At 39.7% G+C, this 26186-nt stretch overlaps 2 protein-coding genes across 3 annotated transcripts; both read right to left on the minus strand.

Moving 5' to 3' along the window:
• Positions 1–20: 20 nt before the first annotated feature.
• LOC113020302 (tripartite motif-containing protein 16) lies at positions 21–11448 on the minus strand. The gene is made up of 5 exons (XM_026164137.1): positions 10485–11448; positions 5628–5654; positions 5458–5520; positions 1237–1379; positions 21–823 (listed from the first exon to the last, which is right to left on the minus strand). The coding sequence occupies exons 1-5, from the start codon at positions 10723–10725 to the stop codon at positions 419–421; spliced, it is 879 nt and encodes a 292-aa protein (XP_026019922.1). The 5' UTR covers positions 10726–11448; the 3' UTR covers positions 21–418.
• Positions 11449–16956: 5508 nt separating this feature from the next.
• On the minus strand, positions 16957–23444 carry emc10 (ER membrane protein complex subunit 10). Of its 2 annotated transcripts, XM_026164139.1 has the most exons (8): positions 23301–23444; positions 23099–23165; positions 22207–22319; positions 21486–21599; positions 19701–19885; positions 19368–19461; positions 18388–18485; positions 17203–17266 (listed from the first exon to the last, which is right to left on the minus strand). In XM_026164139.1, exons 1-7 carry the CDS (start codon positions 23388–23390, stop codon positions 18399–18401), a joined length of 750 nt encoding a protein of 249 aa, XP_026019924.1. In that variant the 5' UTR covers positions 23391–23444; the 3' UTR covers positions 17203–17266; positions 18388–18398. The 2 variants fall into 2 exon arrangements, with proteins under 2 accessions (XP_026019923.1, XP_026019924.1); XM_026164138.1 differs by lacking the exon at positions 18388–18485 and having other exon boundaries at positions 16957–17266.
• Positions 23445–26186: the final 2742 nt, after the last annotated feature.

Below are 26186 nucleotides of genomic sequence, written 5' to 3' on the forward strand. Positions count from 1 at the left end.
TCTAGAGTGTACCAGCGCTCTGTGTTTAAGTCTGCTAGGCAGCAGTCACACAGATATAATAGAAGAGCTCAGTGTTATTACACAATATGAGAGTTTATTGACTACATTTGGCACATACAAAACATCCAGACTGAATAAAACAGGCAGTCTAGCTCATGAAAAGTCCCAGCTGGATTGAAATATACCATTAAATGCCCATTCTTCTAAGTTTAAATAACACAGATAAATGCCTGTTAGTATGACATTTGGGCATCTCTGGGGACTGTCTGAAACCAATAAGCTTTCTTCATGCACTAGAGAAAGCAGAAATGGTTACAGCACTTGTTCCCCAAACATCACAAGATCCCCATCTCCCCCTGCTTTTTAAATTGATACGTGACCCTCCCTCCCTTTTCCCCGATTTGCTTCTTCTACTGTATCACTGATCCTTTTTCCGAATAAGGCAGAATGAATTGGTGCCAACCCAGAATCCAGGGAAGACCTTCTCCTGGAGGTTTTCTTTGAATTTGTGAATCAGCCGCACCTCCTTCTCAGCCTCTCCCTCCACCAAGAGGAACTTTATGATGCCTGCGGGCTGGTCGACGTAGACGCCCATGGTGGAGGACAGGGGCATCTGGATGTCCACGTTCTCCGCATTGTGCCAGATCTGACAGCAGGAGCCAGACCAGCCGGCACCCCAGGAGGTTTTGTTCTCTCCGATGCCGCAGGGTCCGTCCTGCATCTTCCGGGGTGAGCTCTCGCTGACCACCCCGATCACCACCCAGCCGTCGTATTCCACCTCCCAGTACCCTCGATGGCCCAGCAGCCCTTCCTTGCACAGCACCTAAAGGTTAGACGAGCCATAGTAGGAAATTAAGCTAGCAACAAAAAAAATGGCTTCAAGAATTAAATGATGAGCAGAATTATTGATTTGATTTGCAGGCAATTTGATGAAGTAATGTTCCTAATACATTTTTTTCCCAGTAGATGCACTTCTGAACCTTTTAAATTTGCTTGTCTTTAATTATGGTAAACTGTCTTTGGATTCTTAATTGTTGTTGTCAGATCAAGATATTAACTTGGAAGACTCTAGTCATTTTTGATTTTAACATACAGGAAAAAAGCACCAACATGCTGGTTCCAAGACCAAAAGTTTAAATAAAGTTCTGGTTCCTGTTAGTTTTACTTCCTGCCTCTTTGATGGGCCCCTGAGCCTGTTCCCATAATGCCCAGAACGATGATTAACTCCAAGCTTACCTGTGGTGAGTGGTCGTATCTCTCAGGTCTCTGGGGATAAGGGCACACTGCATCTGATGATGTACGAGCCACCTTAGAGCCACCCTCTGAAATCCACAACAGTTTCTCTGCAGTTCTGTCATCGAAAGAGAGGGGGATCCAATCTGAGGAAAGGGGAGGGCAAAAATACAAACTGAGACCGGGAGGCTGGTGATGGACTGGTGGCTGTCTTTCAGAGTAACCCAAAATTAAAGACTTTCAACTTTAAAATTGCACGTCTAAGTTTCGAGATCTACTTTTTGAGAAAGAAAACAAAAACCTTGATCTTAAATTTCTGTTGTTGCAGTTTTCAGAGTATTAATGTGCAACTTTTCTGTTTGATTTTTGGCTTAAATTATGTTTAACTGATATCTTTGGATTTAATTGGGGGCACTAACCTAAAATAGTAATATTAATTAACTATTTTTGCATTTATTCCACATTATTGTAATTTCCCCCCCTCCACTACATAAACATTATTTTGTCATCGTAAGTACATCCTAGTGCATGTACTTGCATGAATACTTGAATACTACTTTTGCCTTTATTAAAACAGATTCAGGCCTTCTCACCAAACATCTGGACAGGTGTTCGTCATTATTCATAGACAGCTGTGTTCAGCTTTTCTTTGTTTTACTTTTCTGTTAAGTAACCCAAAGATGTTAAATGTCATATTTTTATGACATAGAAACTGTTTTGTTTTGGACCGTTCCTCTTCTGACAGGCTCCTGGAATCTTATCCAAGGGTATCTAGAAATGCTATGTCCCCAGAACCTTTGGCACTCTACCACCTCGATGCTTCACTGTCAGCACTGTGATGCATTCATTGTGAAAGTCGTGGCTAGGTTCTTGCCAAACACGCCGGACCCCTTCTGAGCCGAATAACTTTATCTTGGTTTCATCTGACAGAAGAATGTGCTTCCTACTGTTTTGTTCCGAATAGCCAGCGAGAGTTTTCTGTCACTGATGTTTTGCAGTGTCTCTTACACTCCCTGAACTGCCACATAAGATCTTCCCTCCCAGTTTCAGTGAAAAGCCCAGTACCGCCCCTGTGCAATACTTGTAAGTCTATTTTTCAGAGTTAAACTGTACAAGCAGCGCATTGACCATGATGTCAATTTAGGAGCACAACCCCTGCTGCGCGGTTTACTTCCTCCACTGCTTTTTCACTTTTCTTTTTGTTTCTGTGATTACAGATTTTCTAACATGTGTAAATTTTTGTTGTGTTGAGTTTCTACATACAAGCTTTTATAGCTGACTTAGCTGTTTTTTGATTGTTTATAAGAGAAAATCTTCATTTTAGTGCTCCTGGAGTGATTAGGATTTGGAAAATATTGTGAATTACCATGTAGCTCTGTCAAATCCAGTGTGTTATTGGGAGTATTAGTAGTTTATATTAATGAATAGCACCTGGGTAAATGTGAAAAATTCTCTCATTTTGGGGGATACTCAGAGTGAGAGTTGAGGAAAGACTTGATTAATGTGACAAGTAGGGATGGGTACCGATGGCACCGGTTCTGACATAAACGGTAGTAACCAGACCGAAAAGCAGCGCACATTTCGGTGCTTTATTTCGGTGCTTTTTTTTCCTGAGCTGTGATACACTTCTAGCCAATCATTTTACGTTTCCGAGGATAGTAGGCGGGGCCAGGTACGTAAGTTCTGTTAGAGCAGAGCTACAGATTAAAAATGTCCAAGGCGAAGCGGTCAAAAGTCTGGCTGTACTTCACAGCAAAATATGCAAACTCAGCAGCCTGCAACAAGTGCTTTAAGCTGATACTGTGATACTGTCAAAGGAGGTAACACCAAGAATCCGATTAAACAGCTGGCGATGCATAGCGGTTTTTTTAAAAGCCGAGAAATGCGCCGTATTTGATAGCTTGCTGCGAGACCTCACACCGTGCACGTCGGGTGGGTTGCCAGTTATCGGACCCGGAGCAACATCCCCCAAAAACCCGAAGAATAGAGTCCTGGCCCCTAGCCCTGCCAGTGTAGCAGAAATGATGAGGATGATGATGGCAGCAGCAGCCGTTCTTCTCTGCGTGAGTAGCTTAATTCGTGTGTAATTTACGTTGAGTAGGCTAACCACGTTATTACATTAATGCATGTAAGGTGAACTAGCAAACATCATCATAGCTACATGCGGCTGTCTTCTTGTTTGATGGCAGATACTCCCTTCACCCTGGCCAAAAAGGCTAAAATGACCAAAGAAAAAGTGGGAAACAGTTAAACATGAGAGGGTTTAAGTTTGTGGTTTTTCCATTGTTTAAGCACTGCTTCCAGCCAAGAGTGATGCCATATATGCCACATAGCTGCAGAAAAGGCACACATTGTTATCTTTTTACAAAAAAAAACAGCTGAACATGAGAGGTTTTTGGACAAAGTTTGTGTTCTCCATTCTTTAAGCACCGGTTCGAGCACCGTTTAAGCACCGGCACCGTTTCAAAAGTACCGATTTGGCACCGGTATCGGATAAAACCTAAACGATACCCATCCCTAGTGACAAGTGACCCTTCAAAGACGGGCTACGTTAAACTGGCAGGTGAACTACGAACACTGCAAACATAGGTTTACCTACTTACCTATCCACCCACCCCACCTTACCCTTTTAGCATAATTAATTTAACTTTATCCACAAAATGCCTTTAAAAAAAAGAAAAAGAAAAAAAAGAAGGTGGATACACTGGATCATCCCAAGTGTGTGTGGACAGTGTGACAGGCATTCTTTAATTTCCTTAGTGTTAAAGTGATATTTTTCAGAGAGTGGTTCTCATTTATACAGCCTGCATGAAACAACATGGTAACAACTCAAGAGGCAGTTTTTGGGATCCATTTTTGGGACATTGTAGTTTCAACCCTGCAGAGTAAAATCACCCACATTAGCTGTGCATTAGATGATCAATGACATTGTAAGTTACAGGTGGAGGTGAACCAGTAGAACCAGCTTGTTTGTGTGTGTGTGTGTAGGTCGGACCTCAGGAAGAACAGCTAAAGCTGAGGCCGATGCTTTAACAAGCAAGCAAACAAACATGAAGTGCCAGTGCCGTCAGATTCTCTGAACTCCCAGTTCTCTTAACTCCTCATGACCCTTAACATCCTTCCTTCGTTCATTATTGCTTCTCATTACTAGCTTTGTTTGGTAAAGATTAACTCCTGGGTCTGAAAAAGAAAGTCAGTGCTATAAACCTTTATTCTGTCTAACAGACAGCAGGGGGCATCGTCTAAGGTTGCAGAAAGAGGTTTGTGTAGAAATGTCTGGGAAAAGTTTAATGTCTCAGTTGCTATTTTTTTAAAAGTCTTATTTCATTCAGCACAGTTATTTTGTAAATTATTGTCCCATTTGAGTAAAAGAAAAATAAAAAAGGATAAACTAAGGCATGCTGTGGGCCCACTGTATGACTGACACCCACTTTGAGGACACACCTGCGCAAATACAGTATTATACTTATAATTTATTCCAATGTGGATCATGTTATAGTACACGTTTGCTGACAACATCAGTAACCTGATGATGTAATCTAACTCAGCAACGTGAGTGAATGAATCTCAGGGTTGGAAAAGCTTAAAAAAAAAGTTGGGCTATATGAGAGTCAGCCCCCTGCAGAGTGTTCCCCTACAGTCTTTCTCAGAATCAGCTGCTTACTGTGTGAGCAGTGAGTATAGCAGGGTAAATAATATTTACTGACCTTACTTTAACAGTCAGCCTGGTCTAACCCCCCCCCCCCCCAAACAACAGCAGCCAAAAAAACAGGCATAATAATAAAAATTAGAAGCAACTATTGGCAAGTGACGAGGCAACTTTGAATCATTTGACGTTTAAGTGGTGCGCTGTTTCTGTGGGATATAACATTTGTGAATATGCTGTTACATATTTATTTAATAATGTAGTTAGTGACTGGTTCTGGGAAATGTAATAACCATTTAAATACATATTAGGAAGTGTAATAGACTAATTGAATTTGGTGTTAAGTGATCTGGTATCTAAGTCTTACACCACGATTACTTTCTAAATTTTTATTCATTAACCTTTTTATGTGGAACAAACTTTGACCATTATTATTTTAATCTTTGATCATCTTAATAAGTTTGCTCCATAATTCTTTTGAATTAAAAAAAAATAGCATGGCGGGACATTACTTAATTATTAATTATTCATCTTTTTTTCTTTACTCAGGAGCTTCATATTAAAATAAAAAGCCTTACATTTCATGAAGTCGGCCCTGGTGGTTGGTTCGGGGATATTGGGCTCATATGGTGGCAGTGTTACTGAAAAGAGGAGGAATAAGTGGATAAATGACACATTGATTTAATTTAATGCATTAATATCCACATGCAAAGCCTTCACAACAGCGGGACTCCATGCTGGTTTTTACCTTCTGTAGCACTACTGTTTTTTCTCCCTGGAAAAGAAAACGAGAGCATCATTTCACTGCTGTCTACTACAGACACTGTATATGGAATTACAGCCTGTCCTCAGACATGATTTCTCACATGAGCTTATATGACAAAAAGCTGAACGCTCGACGCCCAGGGTGGCAGCGGCGGTTACTTTAAACCTTTTCATCTTCCTCTACAGGCTGCACCTTCTTCATAGTGTCTGCCAGCACTGCAGCTGCAGTTAATCACCTGCTGCTCTCAACACATTGTAGATCACATAGGGGTATGTGTGAAATGTCGGCTCAGCACTGATTCATGGAGTTCCCTCATGCTTTTCGAGGTTCTGGTTTCAACGTATGGGACTCCGCATACATTTGCTGGGAACACCGTTCATGGCCACTGATGACAGGAAGCTGATTCTAAGAATTGACTTTCTGTGGGATGCTTTTTCTTCCCACCGCTGTGGGCGTGTTTATCGTGTCACAGGCTCTCCGTTTGTTCTTCCTCCAGTTTGTGAGTCACTGCGTCTTCTGACATTCGGAGAAAACTGTGATCCCTCACCCGTCCGGTCATCAATCATGCCTCTGCGTATGTCAAGTTACCATCTCTCAGATTTCACACAGAAAACAATTCGATTATTTTATGCTTCACGCTCATTTAACAGACTGTTACATCCCGGTATTTATCTGATTTGTCTAACAAAATAAGACAGAACAGGCTCGTTTTTCTGACGTCCTATATGGAGGGTATAACTGTGTTCATTTAATGAGAAGTCATAAAACATGCTTTCTTTCACTTTTTAAGAAAAAATCAAGACAATTTAATTAAACTAAACCTCACCCTACTTAAACTCTGCTCTCCCTCCCCTCATTTTTATACCATAAGAGGCTGTAACAGACTGAAATATAGTTTTATGGCAGTATTATGACCGAATCCCTGATTGTCATTCATCTCCACTAAAAAAGATAGTAAAGATTTAAGGCTTGGCCATTTGGTGAGGACATGTAGATTAAGGGTTGATTGTTCAATTATAATTGTATAAGTCGTTGCTTTTAGTGATCTACTACTTCCTGCAGAGTGGAGGCTTTGTATGGGTCAGTACATAAAAACTTAATTTGAAAGTTGTGCTTTTATTAAAGCTGTATAATATCTGTTGAATGGCCAGAATTACATTACTTTTACTTTGTTGTATACTTATTCAGTCCCAGTTGCAGGCTTCATAAAAAGTCTTGAATTAAAAATAAAAGCATCCAGTGCAGGAGTATTTTTAACTTCAGTATTATGACGTAATTTGATTAGTTGATTTTAACTCCTTTAAATATTTGTTGGGTGTTTTACGCAGCGACAGTGCATCCTGTTTTATAAAAATCCTCATATACCTGTAAACTTTATTTGTTAAAGGTACTGTTTGTAGTTTCCGTCTGCCAATTTTAACTAAAGGTTTTACCAACAGGGGGCAGCGTTTTCCCACACCACCATTTGTTCTTTTGCCTGTTTAAATAAAGGTGATACTGACTTGCTGCATCATCTTGTGGTACCATATGAAAGTATAGCTTGGCTGAGTTAACCTTCAGTCAGTTACTATCTCTTAAACACAATACAAAGATGTTTTGAACATGAATTTGTAGTGGTAATTTCTTCTTTAATAGTATTAGCTCATTTTGGAAGCCTAAACAGAGGAAGGACATAAACTTGACAGGATAAATCGAATAAATTCATGCTTCAGCTTGATACTTGTTCACTTTGAGTTTATATATCTCCAGGTTTAGTGGATTTTTATATTTATTATTTTTTTTAATCATTGTCCTTATGTTTTTCTTTTTTTCCCTCTTTTGTTGTATAGATTATTTAATGGGATGAACTACAAACTCTTTAAAGCTGTTTTTGATTATAATGGTTATCCTGTGTGTAGTTTTGATTATTAACAGGAATGCAAATGCACTGGATCCCGCGTCTTTAGAAAGGTGACTTCTGTGCCCATAGAGGTTTCCCTATGTCTGAAGAGGAGAATCCGGCACGTATCTCAGCCTGGGGAAACTTTACTTCTACGACCTGTGTGACCCTCCACTGGGGAGGATGCCAGCAGCGTGACAACCAGAAGGACAAATGATGGCCTGGCATAACATCTGCAAACATCAGATATAATTGAAGGGGTGGCATTGCTTTCTCTGAAATGTGTTGGCTTGCAATTCTCTTTACTGTGGCTAATGCACCGAGGTAGGGTAGGGTAGGGTTTCCAGAAGAGGAGTGGGCCAACTTTAAATGTGTTGGCTTTTCCTCAATAGGTAAAGTAATGTTCACTGGGTGCTTTAATTAAAACCTAAATATAGGCTGAGGTATTGTTTTGCAGGAGCTCATTACGCCAAGAACAATTACCTGATCAACATCACTAAGGCCAGAGAATTTGATAATTGGCTGGGCATGCAGACATATTAATTAAACCGTACTGAGTAGGATTCAGTTACAGACGAGGTTTGAGTTTGGATATTGTCCACATGTCATGATTGACTTCAACAGCAAGCCTGCCAGTTTACAATGCACAAGCTCAAACGTTTTAATAGACTGATGCGTTCGCATAATGCTGCACCATTGATGGATGGGGCAGACAGAGATTTGGCAGGACAAAGCAGGATATAGTGAAGATCATGAAGTCATCATTGGAAACTGGGAGCAGAAAGTCGCTGGTGACAGATCACTTCATCGGTCTTTCTCTCTCTCGTCCTTTGAGCTCTTTCAGAAAGGAACACAGCAGGTGGGATGGGGACACAATACAAGAAAAGCCTTCATTCTGATTTTTACTGGAATTGCTATTGGACAGATTAAAAAGGGACCAACAGTCATTAAATTCATCTCCAAATATGATGTCCCTGGCAACTGTCCGAAGGGAATAAATTGAACATCTCCGATAATCTTGGATATCAAGATATCAAGCCAGCAGTAAGTAAGTTGGGTTACTGGAAATATTCCAGATCTCTGGCTGCACCGTGAAGGTTAAACATCTCTGGATTCCTGTCTACACTCAGCAGTATGAACAAGAAAGCCCCGCTGGGATAAACATATTCCCCAGAAGATTGATGACTTGACACAACAGCAATAGAGACATGGAGGGAACAGAGTGAGGTGTGTGGCATAAAAATATTTAAGGGCAGTGAGGCCATAAAAGGGACGGCTAATGATTAAGCTGCAGGTTGTAATGGATGGATGTGGGTTAGGGTTAGTCCCTGAAATGATTTTAAGTGAAACTCTGGTGCCCTCCCCAAGAGCGCTCGAGCTCAGCTCAGTCCAGCTGGAAAGGTCAACGGCGACTCTCACAGTGTTTCACAAGAAGTGTTTGTTTTGGAGTGTCACGAGGTAAACCTCTTTTTTCACCCCCTCCCCAGATTCCTCTCTCAGTGGGACAGAGCTATCTGCACAGATCAGGTTCAGAGCATCCCACTGAGACAGCAAGATGAGAAGATAGTGAGATGAGGTGGAGGGAGATCCAGGATCATCCCTCTAGTTCCTGTCAAGTGTCAAAACTTCCTGGCTAGAAGCCCTATGGGTGACGAGCGCACATGTGAGATGGAGATTGGAAGGACATAAAGTACACTCAGAAGGAAAAGGCCTTTTTGAAGGGCTAATACAAGTATGTAGGCTCCCATAACAAATTTCCATTTTGAATTATTTAATTATTTTTAGAGTATTTTTATGCATCAAAGATTAGCTAATCACATTAGTTAGATTTGCCACATTACGCTTGCATTCATGTACATTATGGTGACAAATTAAACTTTTAATGGCACTAATTCCTCCAGGAGACGACAAACTGCAGAAGCCGCGGGTGCTATATGTTACATAAAGGCAAAATCAAACAGCCATAAATAAGACCAAGATGAGCGTTTGCATTTTGGTCCCTGAATTACTGTGCAGCATTTCACACTTCATTACTGTGGCAGCAGAGGAGGGATTAGCAACAATTGAGGATGGAGACGGAGGGAGAGCGGGTGACTTGGGTTATGCAAGCTATTATGGAATTGGAAAGACTGAAAAAATCCATAAGAAGCAGGTAGGATATGGAGAATCTATATGAAATATCTTCCTCTAGCTGGAGACAGAGAATGAAGCAACGTGGGCGTGTTTGGACAGGTGTATCACGTTGCTTAGGGACAGAAACAAGAAAGACAGACAGAAATATGAGCACTGAAACTGCAGGCGAGGCTGTGACATTGACGAAACGATCACCACCCGGCGAGAGGCTCTTTGTTGACATGATTAATGGACCAAACTGGCACAATCCAAGGTGAGGAAGGATATCTGGCTCCCAGCTAATGTCCAGGGATGGTCAGCGTGAGGTAACTTAACAACGTCAAATAAACAACATATAAAACACATAATAAATCAGTAATAACACACTGTGACAAACTGTAATTAAGATTTTTAAAGTCCATAAGGAATGGTAAATGAACTGCCTCTTAGATAATGCATTTTTACTCATTCACAAAAGCACTTTTTTCTTTGCCCAAGTGCATTCTATATAACAATCACACTGAGCAGCCCAGGCTTCAGTATCAAGGATAATTTGGCATGCAGACTGCTGCAGCCAAAGATCAGACCGCCAACTTTACAATTAGCAGATGATCTGCTCTACCTCCTGAGCCACCTTAATTTAAAACATACAAAAAAACAATCAAACAAAAACATTTGGGTCACATTACATTTGAAAGTCAAACATTTGAACTGCCGTATTTGTCATTAAATGCATCACAGTATAATGTACTCGAGCTTTAGAATATTGACTACAACAGTTCAAATGTCATGAAAGACATATTGAAGACACGATGCTCATAAAGACTCAGGTGAGATTGATTTCTTACCTGCTTTCCTGGGTACGGGCATGATTCTCGTGTTTCTCACGGCGCAGTTTGGCATCAATCGGCGACGTCCTGTGAAAGTGCCTGTGCATCTCCGGAGTGTCACTCTTATTAACTTCCAAATCAGTAGAGAGGGGAGGTGCACGAGTTTGGGTTGGATGTACCGGCCATCCAAAGGGATGGTCCTGTTACTTGAAACTCCTGATCCTTTCTTGGGATCGCTTGATGGAGATGAGCAATACATCCCAAGTATGCAAACTTATCTGCGTACACATGGACTGAGCACATGCACGAGGTAAACCCCAGAGCTTACATAGCATTTAGCACTGAGAAATTTAAGTATCTAGTTTAAAGAATGGGGGAAAAAATATAGCAATGTGCCCAAACCTCTTTGTGTCATGGATGTAGACAAACAGGGACGTTGGCAGCAGATACTTTATGTTCTGTGGATTGCCTCATGTGGCTTCTGTCAATCTATTGGATTTGGCAGGTCAGGAACTCAAAATCTTTGCTACTTTGTTGTGTTTGTTTTCTGGTAGAAGCCACTGCCTTTGGGGAGTGTCATTGCCATGGTAGGAGGGCGGTGGTGAGGTCAACATGTCAAAATGACATCAAGATGAATTTGGAAACGTGCAAATTTTCTGCCAGAACATTGCATTTCAACATGAAACTCAGTGCTATTCATGCAGCCTGTCAGCGGTTTTAATGTTTTGGCTAATTGGCATATGCTCACATCCACACGGCATATCAGTGCTTAGCCTTGTAGTGGCATCATAGAGGAGTCATTAGCATATCTGCTTAATACATGAAAGACCAGGAGGAGACACAAATCCCTGTAAGGGCTGCATCGGGAAGCATCTGGTGTAAAAATCTGTGCCAAGTCACATGTGTAGCTCCATACACTGTGTGGACCCTTTGCAAATAAGGACTCGTCCTGTCACCTCAGCAACACGATGAACTTTGACTGACTTTTTAAACTGCAGCTTAAACTGACTAACTCAAGCTATAGGGGGTTATTTTCTGTACAGCGAGTGGGAGATGTCTACCCACCGGGGAGCTGTCGTCAACCCAAAAATCTCATCTATTTGCAGTTGCTTTGAGCGCACGTGGCAAAGAACTTGGAGCAAAGCTTATCAAAAATGCTGCTGCACTTCAAGCTTGCAAATAGCAATTTCTAATTTCTAATTAGTCTGTTTGTCCAGATTTTACTCACATTTACTGTCAGTTATATTAAATAATTAAATATAACATTAGCATACATTTATAGTTAGTATAGTGAGTGTACTGTTTTGTGTTTGAAGATAAGATAAATTTTTACAGTGTTGTGGAGTTATATGTTAATACTGTTGTAAACACCATACACAGGCATCCTTTTAAATGTTCTGTCCTAATATCAACCCACTCCTGATCCAGAAGCATCTTACCTGGGGGAAGGAGAAAAAGAACTGGACCTTAATCATCGGTCCAAAGAAACAGATTGAAAGTAGGGAGGCCTTGAATCCATGATGTCTGAAGTCCAGGGTGAAGTTTCCACCATCTGTGAAGGCTCTGCAACATCTGCAACCATATCATCAGCTGGTGTTGGTGGTGTTGGTTGGTGGTTTTATCAAGTCCAAAATCAATGCAACCAGTTTTAGAGCCCTTCAGCTTTCCATGTGCTGACAAGCTTCATGGAGATGCCAATTTCTTTTTCTAGCAAGACTTAGCACACAGTGCCACAGCTACTACCAGATGGCTTGCTGTCCATGTTATTACTGTAGCTTGACTGGCCAGCACACATGCCTGACCTGACATGGAATCTATGGGCTACTGTCAACAGAAAGATGAGGAACACCCGGCCCAAAAATACACATGAGCTGAGGGTTGCTATCAAAGCAACCTGGACTTCTGTCTATGGGCCTGATTACCAACGATAACACACATTCAGTGGACGGAAAAAATTCAAAGCAATGCAACAATCCATGGTGACGGAGCCCCGACCACATGGTGACGGAGTTTTAGAAGCTGGACCTGATCTCACCGACTCAAGAGATCTGATTTTATTATAATTCTTCAAATTAAAATGACAAAAGCATGAAATATTTCACTTTATGTGGAAAACAACGTTAACAATCTAAAAGGTTGTTGTTTTTTTTAAATATACAATTTTGGGGAAATAATGTTTGGTAAAAGGAACTTTTTTTTCTTTTTTTTTTTACATATAATTGTAAGCAACATCTTAGTATTGAATTTATTGGCACATCCTGATAATTACAGTCAAAGAGGAAATAACTCCGTCTCACTGTTATTACAAGAGGAATTTTAATGAGGCGCAAGCTTAGTGATGGTTCCTGTAATACTACATACACACTGTAAGCCATGAAAGCAAATTTCAGCACCTGCTGCTTACTGCTGCCAGTGAGCCGTCTAACCAGTATTGTACCATGACCTTTGGTCTATGTGTGTTTAGGGGTGCTACATTATACACTCAGCAATCACTATGTAATATTCCTGTCCCGACCTGGCTGTTAAGTGTCTGATCATGTTACTTCATTGCATGTTAACATGATGGGGCTGTGGTGAAATGTATAGCACAATTGGTCGCTGGGGATTCATTGAGTGTGAGACCGTAATCTGCGGAGGCCTGCTGGGATGCTTTTCCAGGACTGTGAAGACTTCCCCTTGTAGTTTTCTTAGCTTTTCTCTGATTGACAAGGCAGGTGCTGGCCTCTCAGTGTTTTGTCCACATTTACAGTATTTGGCTCTAAGTATGTATGCTATGAAGAGTGTTTATCCCAGACTGACAGAAGTGACAAAAAGAAATATTTCATGAAAACGATCACAGCAACCATTTAAATCTACTTAATGAGAAGAAATAAATAACATAGTCGGATTTTTATGCAAAAGGTACACAATCTAAATCTGTTATTGAATATATTTAATTAAATATAGCAAAAGTGAAAGATGCGAGAAAGAACAAAGACAGCAGAGCATTAATGTGTCTATAGGATTTGACTATTTTACTTCATATACTGTAATTTTAGACCCAACAAGGGGATCAGGAACCTTCTTCAGGGTCACGACACATATACAATCAATTTATGAAATATTCATTCAAATAAATCATATCAAAAGTATTTTTTTGGGGATTAAAAATGACAACTTCCTGAACTCAACATTTATTTAGAGAGTGATAATTACCAAAAAATAAATAAAGAGGCCAAACAACCAAAAGGAGGGAACAGATAGGGTGGACAGGGTCTTCAAGGCCAAAACAAGAAGCACAGCTTATGAGTCTATGTTTGAATTTTTTAGAAGTTTTTATATTTAATCTGTACTCTTAGATCATCAACACCACTGTAGCTGTAGCTGAGAGAATTAAAGCCTTTATTGTTATTATACACAGTATAATGAGACTAAAAACATGGAAAGAAGGCTGGAGCGTCCTTCCTCACATAGTGACGTGCTGACATTGGTGCTCTCCAAACACAGAGACATTTGTGAGCAACATGCTGCAGTACAAGCAGCCTGTTTGAGATCTCCTCACCCTGCTGCTTTCTCCCATCGTATTATCTACTGTAATGCTTCTGTCATTCATCTTTTAGCGTCTCATGGTATTGAAACATACACGTGCTAATTTCTGGACTTTGGGATAAATATGTGTACGTTTCTTCTGAGTGGTTGGTAAAGAGACAAACTGCATTAAAAATGTTAATGAATTTATATAAAATGAAAAAAAATTGCAACTTTTCTAAAAGGGTCATTTTTGTATGTTACATTAACTTAAACTCAAAATCTTTACCACAGTTTAAATTGTTCTCAATAAGATGCAGACTCCAAGGGCACAGATCGTGCCACTCTGAGGAATTTGGGATCTCGCCTTTGGATACTTATTTTAAATCACTGTCTGCTGAGTTTAATTTCAGTCATCATAGCAACATTTAAAAATAACAACCATCATATCTTAGATCACCAGCCAAATGTGATTAAAAAATACTTAAAAGGTTTGCTCATTTCTCCCCCAACAAGTGTTTTTTTTTCCAACCCAGACTTGCTTTTGCTGAACTCTCTTTAGATTTAATTTCAGAACTCTCTTGTAATGTCTCTGTTCCCATTTTCTGAGACTGTACTCTCAGCGTAACCACAAATACACTGGATTCCATTCCTAAACATCAGCACAACAATAATGTGTCACTGTCAGGGTCCCCCTCCCCGCTCCCTGGTACAGGGACATACATCACACCCCCTACTGACCCTCTGGATTTATTAGTGTGTGAGTTACGTAAGTGTGTAGCTGTAGTTCTGGTTTTTAAACTGTGTGGCAGGAAACATTTCAAAACAAGTTTAGTCTCGGCTCATTTAGCTGATGTTACACGAAAACCCAGATTGATCACCATCTCTAGTCTAAGCTCTGCTGCTGTCTGACAGAAGCAGATCTCTTTACAAATAGATGACTTTTGTCATATGGCTTATTTCATTCCAGCTCTCATCTTTCTCTCAGCTGTTGTTATCACCTTATCCCTCATGTTGTTCATCAAGATAGCGCAGGCAGTGGCTGAAAACAGTCACAGAGTAGGACTGTGTGTGTGTGTGTGTGATTCTGAGAAAGGTCTGGTTGGTGAGTGGAAGAGGGCAAAGGGGACCAAAGTCTTGAGGCGCAACATTTAACCTCCCAAAAGAAGAGGATGTCCCTCACAGTTGGACATGCGGACTCAAAACAGCCAGTGTGACTGACATATGCTGATGAATGTTGACTCAGGGATTCTGGGACATTCTGTTACTAAAGCCACGAAGCTGTGGTCTCTCTCCTTGACTCATAATTATAAATACACAGATTGGAGGATCCGTGGTAGAGGGGTTGTCCCGCTTTCATTTGGATTGGGCTGCTGTCCAAGCAAGTAATAGCTTACTATTCTAGGATTATGCCTTTGAAATCAGTAGCATTAACAAAATCTCTTCAGTGAATAACAGTTTTTTCTTCCTTTCATTAATTATCATAGCTGTGATCTATATTGATCACACACAGCTGCAGCTGATTAATGTATGGCTACCATAGACTGTAAATAAAGGATGGTGATAGCCACCTTGCTTTCAATCATGGTTAGTAAAGCCTTAAGCTGAGCATTTTGCTGTCGTTATCTTAGCTTCTTGAAACCCTCTATGATGAGCCAAGTCTGAATCTGACTGATTTAAAGAGACTCTGTGATGTGATTCTGATGAGGACTGTAATTTATTCTGGAGCCTATCCAGCTGTGATGGAGAAAAAGATGTGATACAAGCTGGACAGATCACCAGTTCATCACAGGGCTAACAGACAGGCAGGTGTGTGGATCCTTAAGCAAATGCCTAGAATGAGAATGCCAACTGGATAATCTAGGCCAGGTTGGAGGAACATGAAAACTCTATAGAAAAAGGCCCCAACCAAGCAGGTTGCAGAGCCTTTTTGCTTTTTACATTTTGATGTTCAGTGTGTTGCATTCTTCTCTTGCACTTTTAGTGTTTCCCCAAACATCCATTTTCTTGCATACATAAGAAATCATAAAATGTAGTGAATTTTTTTTAAAGGGATATCCTTAAATATCCTTCTGTGTGTGCAGTTTTTTAAGCAGCACTTACTGAATAAACTGTCACAACAGTTGACACTTGCTGGGGGAAAGCAGCAGCTGCTCTAATCCCACGGGGTTAACCCTTGGGTGTATTATAAAAGATTAAACTGCTGAATGGAGGATTTCCAGTTCACATGTGGTGGAGTGACACAGAGGCAATTCTTGCTTCACCCATTAGTGAAAGAAAACAGGAAGAAAGCCGGAATATACAAGAGCAGATAGAACTAGATTTAAAGTAACAGTTTTGAAAATAAGGCTAGATCTTAAAATAAGTATATGTCACTCATACATTAGATTTGGTTACCCCATTTTCTAGATCTTATTATACTTCTTATCTGCAGTTTATTTTAATTTATACTTCTTCCATTTGCAGTTTTTGTGAAGAAGAGAGGACTTTTGCACACATTGAGTCAAACTGGTTGATTTATTTCCTAGCCTGAAGTGCAAGTTTCCATTTGGACTGTTTGAATGCAGGTTGTCCAGTTTTAGCAACAGTTCCTACATGAACTGCCATTCAGTTCCATTAAGAAAACACATACCCTCCAAAATGAGGCAACTAAAATAAAAAACATTATTATTTAGATGGATAAACAGGGCAGCACGGTGGCACGGTGGTTAGCACTGTTGCCACACAGCAAGAAGGTCCTGAGTTCAATTCCACCATCAGCCTGGGGTATTTCTGCATGGAGTTTGCATGTTCTCCCTGCGTTTTCTTTCACTACAGTAGTTTTTTTTTTTTTTTTTAATCTCCACTGACTATGAAGTTTTGGAAGCATACTACTAGTGCAACTAAATACAAATCGGAGTAAAGAGGACCTATAGTATAGTATAATAGAGGAGCAATAATATAAGCTTGAGTAACTTTCCCTCAAAAAAAAAACAAATACAGCTCAAGTAATAAATACTTTATTTTCACATTAGAATTAAAAACGCAGTCATCTGCAGGGTACTATATCTCTTCTACAAGAGGTAAGTTGTGTGTGACCGACGTGTATCTTCCATTAACAGCATTATGTACAGCAATGAAAAACTGCCCAAGAAGTATTGTTTAGTTCACAAAAAACAAAAGCAAAACAAAAATTGTTGTGTTGTTGATCATCGGCCACCGCCATTGCCTGCTCCACCGCCAGCTCCTGCTCCCGACTGATCCTGAGCGCCAGACATCATCAAGAAGAGAACGAGAGGCACAATGTACATCCACTGGAAGAGAAGAAGAAAAGGGCAACTAAATACTGCAATATTTTTGGTTTCAACATACAAATCAACTGTGATCATCTAGCATCAGTGGCTCCTGATTGGTCATCCCAGATTAGCTTCAGTTCATTTTCACAACAGAAGAGAAGAAAAGGCATAAGTGGGTGACAGGGCCATAGAGTGACGATCTCAGGGGTCAAACACCAAACACATGCTAAATATAGCCAGAATAATAATTTCAGATATACTGGTGGTTTATCCTGTAGACTCCCAATAATACATACTGGTGGATGCCAGTGGTATCCCTAAGCCTCCTAGTAGATACCCCTATGCTATGAATTTCAAAATTCTATGTCGCCTTGTTCTGAGTTATCACATTCACAAACTTGGGTGTCGATGTCGCCTGCCAGCCCAGCGTAGTGATGACAATACACAATCAGCCTTTTACAGCTGATGAGTAAAAACAAATTTGATCTCTGTAATTCATGTTTTTGGCATTTTCACCTTTCCGCCCAATCACACATGTATGAGAGAAACGCAGGTGGAATGTTAAAAATGCAAGTAGTCGAGATAGGGAAAGAAAATTACTTTAAATACCTGGGCCAACCCAAATGACAGACAGTGCACGAGAGAAATGCAGAATGGATAACAGCAAGAGTGAAAAAGAAGGTTTTAAGACCTGCTATGATGTACAGTTTGGAGACAATTACACTGACAAAAAGACAGAAGGTGGAGCTGGAAGTGTTCAGATTTTCATTGGAAGTGACAAGCACAAACAAGATTAGAAAAGAGTATAGGAGGGACAAAGTCAGAGAGGCAAGGCTGAGATGGTTTGAGCATGTGCAGAAGAGAAACACTGGATATTGAAGATAGAGGAAAATAGGAAGATCTCAGAGGAGGCTGACGGATGTAGTCAAGGAGGAAATGCAGGGGGTTGGTGCTAAAGATCCACTGTGGCAACCCCAAAAGGGAGCACCATTGCAAGTATTTGGCATTGGACCTGAAGAGACCATGAAAAGACAGAAGGACAGAATGAGTGGACACAGAAAGGAGATGGGGTTTCATTTAGTCACGCTGACTAAAGGTTAAATACAAACTGAAGAAGGGGACAAGTAAGGAAACTGTACTTCAGTGGGACTCAGCTCTGCTCTCTGCCTCCCCCTGCTGGGGGCTGTGCCGAATTGGTGACCATGAGGAAGATTGCACCACCCAGAATTAAATACCACTGGAACACAGTACAGCATCAGTTCAACACAGATCAGTGAACACAGCAAGAAACACACAGAACAGCAAAACAAGACAGATTTAACAGCGCTCAGGCAAACTAAGACTGGATACAGGGCGGGATTCTGCCTGGAAAAACAGCTCGAAGCTAAGAAAGTCTGAAGACACACAAAACCTTATCACTGGGTTTAAGGGATTACTTTTTATGTTCTTATGCACTTTGTGGGAAAACTAATATTAGACGACTAGCAACACATGGATTCGTGAAACTGGGACCTCTAGCAAGCGACCAGCTGCCTGGAGCAGTTTTTGGTATGAAAACAAATCAGATGAAAAACAAGTCTGCATACTCATATGCCTCATAAAGATAAACACTATCTGTTCCAGAATTAAGGGTTTGATTACACTGTCCATCTACATTTGACCACCAAGTCCAGTTCTTTTTACTAGTGTCTTTAACAGAGTTGCATTGCAAAGAAGAAGGAAAGGAGGAGGACTCGCATCGCTGCTTTCAGCGGAGTAAGAGAAACAAACTGAAAAGTGTACCTGTGCCTAAAAGGTACTGACAAATAACTTTTTCCCCCGTAGTTTGACACAAACTGCAGGTAGAAAAGAGCCTTTCAACAGGACAACAGGAACCATTTTGACTTTTTGGGAGATATTTTCACTTTTCTGCCATAAATCCTGGCAAATGAAATAGAAGCAAAAGTGCAGTACAGCACTGATGTCTCCAGTGTATATTAAAACATACTAGACATATTTGAAAAGATGTGATGCGCCTGAGAACAGAAAATACGAGCTTAACAGTCATTTTCATTTATTTATTACCTGTACATCTTTAGGCCCTTCTAGCCTATCAGCAGTTTTCTGTGTAAGTACTTACATATTTAGCGATGAAAGATTTCTGCTCTTGTGGGTTCTTCCCTTTCTTCTCAGATTCCTGTTCCATCCGTTCAAGGAAGAAAGCCGTCTCAGGTCTGGAAGAAAGGTGACAATTAGTGTTGTGAAAGGTATAGAAAGACTTGTGCCACCCAGGACAACTGACATAGAGCTGCTAAGCCAAGGCAAAAGCTAAACCAAAGGATGTGGAAAAAACCTGCAGGAGGCCTTGACTTATGCAGAGACAACCACAAGTAGAGATTGAAACAATGTCAGATTGTAAAGAAGCTGTAAAGGAGAAAAGGACAAAATCACAGGTAAAAGCAGTGTGACTGACCCAGGTGCATTCACTGGAGCCATTATGCTGAGAGTGGTGTTGAAAATCTCAAGGTCGACCTCATCCTCGACCTCAGTGCCCCTGCAGGCCCCAGGTAACGTCACTATGGAGACACCGATGAGGTACCCGGAGACGTCAGTGTGGAGCGCGATCACATCGCTCAGATGGGACTCAACCATGGCACACTGAGGATCACAGGAGAATGTTAAAACAATATATAACAGCTTATTGCTTAGAAATACTTACAATTTACACTAATTACACACCGTTTGAGAAGCTTTAGGTCAAAACTAGCACTGATCAAATATTGCTTCTCAATATTATTAAAGTGTGAATGTGTTTTTGTTTCTTAATTTCTATTGACAGGATCACAAAGTAACTCATGATATTATACTATCATAATACCTTTCCACTGATAGAGGGACTCTACTTCATACATTCATATATGATACATCACATAATCTGTGTATAAATGTTTACATGTTAAAAAGAACCACGCCTTTCCTGTCTAAGAGTGAGAGCAGCGCACCAGCCTCAGATGAACATGTGGCAATTATAAAAGAGGCTACTTCAATGGAATGCAAATAGTAGTTGGGCTACAAGAAGTCAGACCTCCAACATGTGCAATACTTTGCAAAATGTAAAAAAATAGCTAAAGATGGAAACAATAAACTTGTCTAATGAAAACTTACAAGGCTAAGTTTTAAGTAGTTTTGTTATACTTAAAACACTAACCAGGTGACTTTTGTGCTTGCTGTGCCATTACTGTACGTAGTATTATATTGCTGCTGCTGACAACTTCAAACTTGGAATTAGGTAGTCTATCATCATTGCTCATTGTACACGAACATGAAAAATCCATTTATTTTGTTTGCACTAATAAATGCTGCCCGCTGCAATCATCAATAAAACGTCATTGTCAAATATCATTACACATATTCCTTGAAATACGGTGATATAACTTTGAGGCTACTTCGCCCACTCCTTGTGTCGGTTCATCTTATTTTATTTCAATTCTTTTCTTTCAACGGCCGACCTCCTGCTGTGAGAAATTTGTTCTTTAACACAAGTAAGTTAACTTCCATTAACTTTACTGCCTTTGATAAGGCCACTATGACGAGTTTATCAAGTCAAATTGGTCGAGGAACTCACATTAGAATATGTATAACATATAACTGTATAAATATTCTGTTCTATCCTTTGTGGAAAAACATAACATTTCTAAACCAACTGTATTTTTTCCAGCATAGAAGAGCAAAAAAAGCAACAACTAGACTGTAAATTATTTGGGGGAAAACACATCAGATTAACCACATCATAAAAAAACCTCATTCAGAGCCAAAATGTTTGCTCTTTCATAGCTGGAAGAAAATGTTTAATATAATTTTGTATTAACAAAAAAGTTTCTATATTTTGTGGTGAGCCGGTCTAGAGTAATTTTCACGATTCGTGAGTAAAGCAAAATTTTGCCTCACAATAATCATGTGAATTAATTTGCTTTAAACACCCATGAACATTTGCCGATAACAGCCAAAAGAACGAGGAGAAATAGGAGCTGGAATCAAGTTACAGTAATATATTTTAAGAACCTATCATTACATCCTATGATTTTACTCACTTTTCTCCAAGTCATTACCTTTTTCCTGTCTCCATCTAAAAGCTAAGTTTAACCATGCAGTGAAAACTACCCTCAAAAGCCGTCAATAAACATGTGCTCAATTTTACAGGAGGTGTTGTTTTTTAATCTTATCTGTAATTTCTGGAGAATTTGAGAGAAATACACACAGCTCTGACGAATGCTGTGAGGTAGCCTTCCATCTGCCGCTCTGTCTGTCTGTCAGCCTGCAGGAAAACACGAGGCACTCTGATCCTGTATAGACCGTCTACTGCAGCCACTTCCTGTGGGGATAGCCAAGTTAAAAACAAGTAATTTAGAAACGCATGTTCATACAGAAACATTATAAGGAGGATACATTAACACATCCTGAACTAATACTATGGTTAATGTAGTATAAATCTAGGAAAGTTCACCTATTGTTTTACTTGGCTAAACATCCAAACACATCCTACACCAGTGGAACAAGTGAGTGATGTTACCCACGTTGGTACCAACATTTTGGGTGACTTTCAGTCACAGGTAATTCTACAGATGAGGAGGTGGTGGCTCAAGAAGAAGGTTGTCTACTTATATGAAGACTGCTTATTTGATTTACAGCTCTTCAGGAAAAATGCTGAACCCCAAATTACCTCGATTCATATGTGATTAAGTGACAGGTAAAAAATGTCTGAAGCTAACAGAATGCATGAGTGAGCGTGAGAATAGGTGACTGCAGTGTGCACTGCAAGTACCGACAAGTACTTGTCCCTCCCCCCCCCCGGCACCCAAAAAAACCCCCAAAAAACCCCCAACTAAATATTTATTTGAAACAGGGGAAATCTCTCCATCACTGGGCCATCTTGGAAATGTGTAGAAAACATCACTAAATCAATGGTTAACATGGTTCACCTTCAATTTGGTCCTGTCCTCATCTGACAGCGGGTTCTGACTTAGTGAGACACCCGGCTCTCTTCCAGGCTTTAACAGCAGAGCTCCACGCACTTGAAACTTTGCTACATCATCTGGAAAAATAAATAAATAAATAAATAAATTACAAATGATAACAAACCGTTCCCTGCTTGGAGACTTGTAAAAATCTGGGTAAAAAAAAAAAGAACCAACACATTGTACCTCTACATAGTTCATAGTTAACCATAAAATGAAGGTAGAAGTCTGTCATCAAAGCAGAGTGTTTTATTATTGTTAAATGAAGGAATAAACTGTAACTGCCTGTTTTCTTTTTTTATTTGATTGACAGCATGTTTTGATTTTGCATTTTGAGAGTATAATAAATACTGAATTTGCCCATCCAAATGCTATGATTTCAAAGGGTGTTTAATTCTGGGCTGTGAAATGACTTTTAACTGTTTGTATTGTTATAGCTGACTTTATCCCAGCTGCACGCATTATTGAGAATAATTTAATTTTAAACAGACAGAAATGTCGTAGAAAGCCTTCCGAGAAGAATGGAAACTGTTATAGCTGCTAACGGGGGAACCAACTCCTTATTAATGCCAATGGATTTAGAATGGATGTCATTAAAGCTCCTGTAGGTGTGAAGTGTAGGCGTTCATAGGTTGTTATAAACGCAAAAAAACAATTCTGAAAAATATGTACATTTGTAGCAAATCAGGTACATTCATTAATAAATGCAAAAACATATTAAACAGACATTTTTAAATGGAGTCTGGCGTTTACCATGACAATTTTCTTGTTGCGTTAAGCTTAGTTAGCTTACCAACATAATCAATGTCGTATCATACAACGTTACAGTAAGAAAAGAATTAAATATGTTTCTCACCAACTTCAAATGAGTGTTCAAGAGGCACAGAGAAACCACTGAACTCAGTCTCCAAGGCATCACCAACCTGAGAATGAACATGAAATCCACTGTTAGCCTTTCAGTCGGTCATACACAGCTAATGCTAAATAGCTAACAGGTACAGCATCCACTTCACTGCATTTAAATTGATGTCGTCTATGTTATAACACTTCACACTTACCCTTCTTCCGTTATTACAACATGCGAAATGTAAACATACGAAGAAAACAGTGGAAACAACAGCAACCTTAGATTGTACCACACGAGCCATTTTGACAGAAACGGACACCGGAAGAATGCCTCAAGTGGCATAACACATTAACTTCCGGCGATTTTCATAACAAAAGCTCCTTTTCTTTTCTTTTCTTTTCTTTTTCAAAAAGTAATTACGATTTCAAACAAAGGGTTAACAAACAACATAAAATGTAATCACATGCAAGTGTTTTTTTTCTTTTTTCTTTAAGCTGTTAGACAGCTTAATTACTTACCATCAATTAATCATTATCAAGTAATCCTACGTTGTCTGCATCATTCCTAATAATGATTGGAGACCTTCATGTGCTCTATATGTAGGTAACGTCATTGCTTGCACACACACACACACACACACACACACACACACACACACACACACACACACACACACACACACACACACACACACACACACACACACACTTCTGGTGATACCTTGTAATGTCAGCAATAATGAATTCCTCTTACCACATAAACGAGTTTTAATTTCTATTTCGTGCTGTAAACATTTTAAATTAGTATTTCTTTATATTTTGTCATGTGCAATGAGAGATGGAAAATTTACTTTAGAGATGAGCCAACAACCCCCAAAAATCTTTTCTATTTAAATTAAGATATTAATTATTTAGGGTATAATTAGTATTGGAATAACAATTTTATATACGTTTAATATCTGTCACAATATGCCAAACATGCCAATTTACTCTCCTTTGCATTCTAAAACAGAAATACTGAAACAAACATGATAGAGATCTCTTGTGAGTGAGATTAACATGTACTGACACATCCAACGCCAGCAGAGGCTGCTAACAGATCATAAAACACTGCCTCGACCTTCTTCTCACCCCCATTACTTCCACAGAAGTGCCCCGAAAAGTGCAATTTTTATCAGCTGAATAATAAATATTTAAGGGGTAATTCATGTGTTACATCTTTTAGTCAGCATTTCATGCTCTACCTCAGCCAGAGTTTTATTTAGGTAAATGCCCTGCTTAGGGGTAAGTCTTTGATGAAACAAATAAAGCTCTTTAGATCCGCTCCTGCACTAATCTAAAGAGCTAGATCAGGGTTTTACATCAAGTCATAACTGGCAGCAGTTCACATCTGGCACTGGAATGTGTCTCAAGTGACCTCTTATCATCAGATTTCTTTTCCCTGCTAGACTTTTTTTCCTTTTTTTAATCTTTGCAAAACTGTGACTACTGCAATTAGAACTCACCAAAAAAACTGGAAATGAGGATTGCAGTGGCTATTTGAAGACTTAAGTCTGGCTCCAGTACCTTCTCAATATTATTAAAGTTGGTAGTATGTACTTTGCCCAGTGCCAGGTATGGGCACTCAAACCCTCTGATGCAGGGGTTTGAGTGCCTGACAATTCAGTTACAGTGTTTCTGTTTAGGGGTGTTTCTCTCATTTCAAATTATTTCCCTTGTGCTCCTGCTAAATTAAAAGAAACCAAATACAGAGAGGGGGCTACATGAATACTTAAAATATGCATATATTGACTTTCTTTTTTTCGGTGGAGGAATGCACACTTCTTTCCCCAGAATGAAGTATTCAATCCTAGGGTTTTCATGGTGGTGTTTGGACATCTACATTTAGAGCTGCTTGCGTATGATAAGATTTAGAAGTATTTTAATCATTTATTTAGATTTAATTTTGAATGGGACTTTTATGAAGGGCTCAGCTTTCTGTGAGTGCTCTATAAACTCAGAGGTCCTGCCTCAGTTTGTTAGCACATAGCAGCGTTCCTTCAGCTCAATAGGCTCAGTGAGTAAAGGCTGCAAAATGTGGCACCTCCAAGTCAGAATTTATGGATCGTTGCTGCTCTTTTCTGTGCCTGTGAGCACTGGATTCTGGCTCCAGCTGCTAATTTAACTAGGCTTGAAGGTGCTGAAATGCTGTTGGACAATCCAAGGGTCAGGTACAAGAAGCACTGTAGCTGTGACTTGACTGATTAGAGGTACCCGCCAAATATAAAAGTATCAAACCAGAGAGAAGAGAAAACAGCTGCACGTTTCTGCCAAATGTGATTGATGCGATTTATTTCTCAATGCTTATTCTTGGCTGAAGAGTTCTGCTGACATGCAATAAACCCTCTGTGGATACAAGTGAAAGGCATCAATCATTTTAAACTTCACATTTCAGCATCAAAGTGCTGAAAAGGAGTTTTGAATTCATCATTAATCCATTAAAGTTTGGAATACCAAGAAGTCAAGGTTACTTTTGGACATCCAACTTATCTTAACTTATTTATTTATTCATATAACTCTTTGAAACAGAACTCTTTTTTTTGTTTAAAAAAAGCCTATTCCTTTATTATTCCAGACATTTATAAGAGTTACAATTAAGCTGAAACGAAGAAATAATGTGCAAAAATGGCTAAATAATTACTACATTTACAAAATTGATATTTTCCTGCTGTCCCAAAACAGTTGTGTGGATCTCCTTAAAAGTTCGCTCGAAACCTGCTTTAATTTACACACAAATTCCTTCCACATCTTATATGCCAACATTAATATATTAATATATTGTATGAACTGTATTTATGATGTATTCAAACCAGTTATTTGATCATAAATTATAGATGTGCACATACTGCTATTACATTTCTGTTGATGGAAACGATCTGTCTCTCTGGGCTTCGTCTTCAGCTTAAAGGAGCCAGAGCTCAGTATGGAACATATGGTGACTGTGGCATGTGATTCCCCCCCGGCTTTGCCTTTGAAACCATGCAGCCCTATACAGTATCCCCCCCCCCCCAGTGGGAGAGCCCATTACTCTCTGTCACAGCCCTAAACAACGGTGTCAC

Source organism: Astatotilapia calliptera, chromosome 4 (genome assembly GCF_900246225.1).
Source record: "Astatotilapia calliptera chromosome 4, fAstCal1.2, whole genome shotgun sequence".
NCBI lineage: Eukaryota > Metazoa > Chordata > Actinopteri > Cichliformes > Cichlidae > Astatotilapia > Astatotilapia calliptera.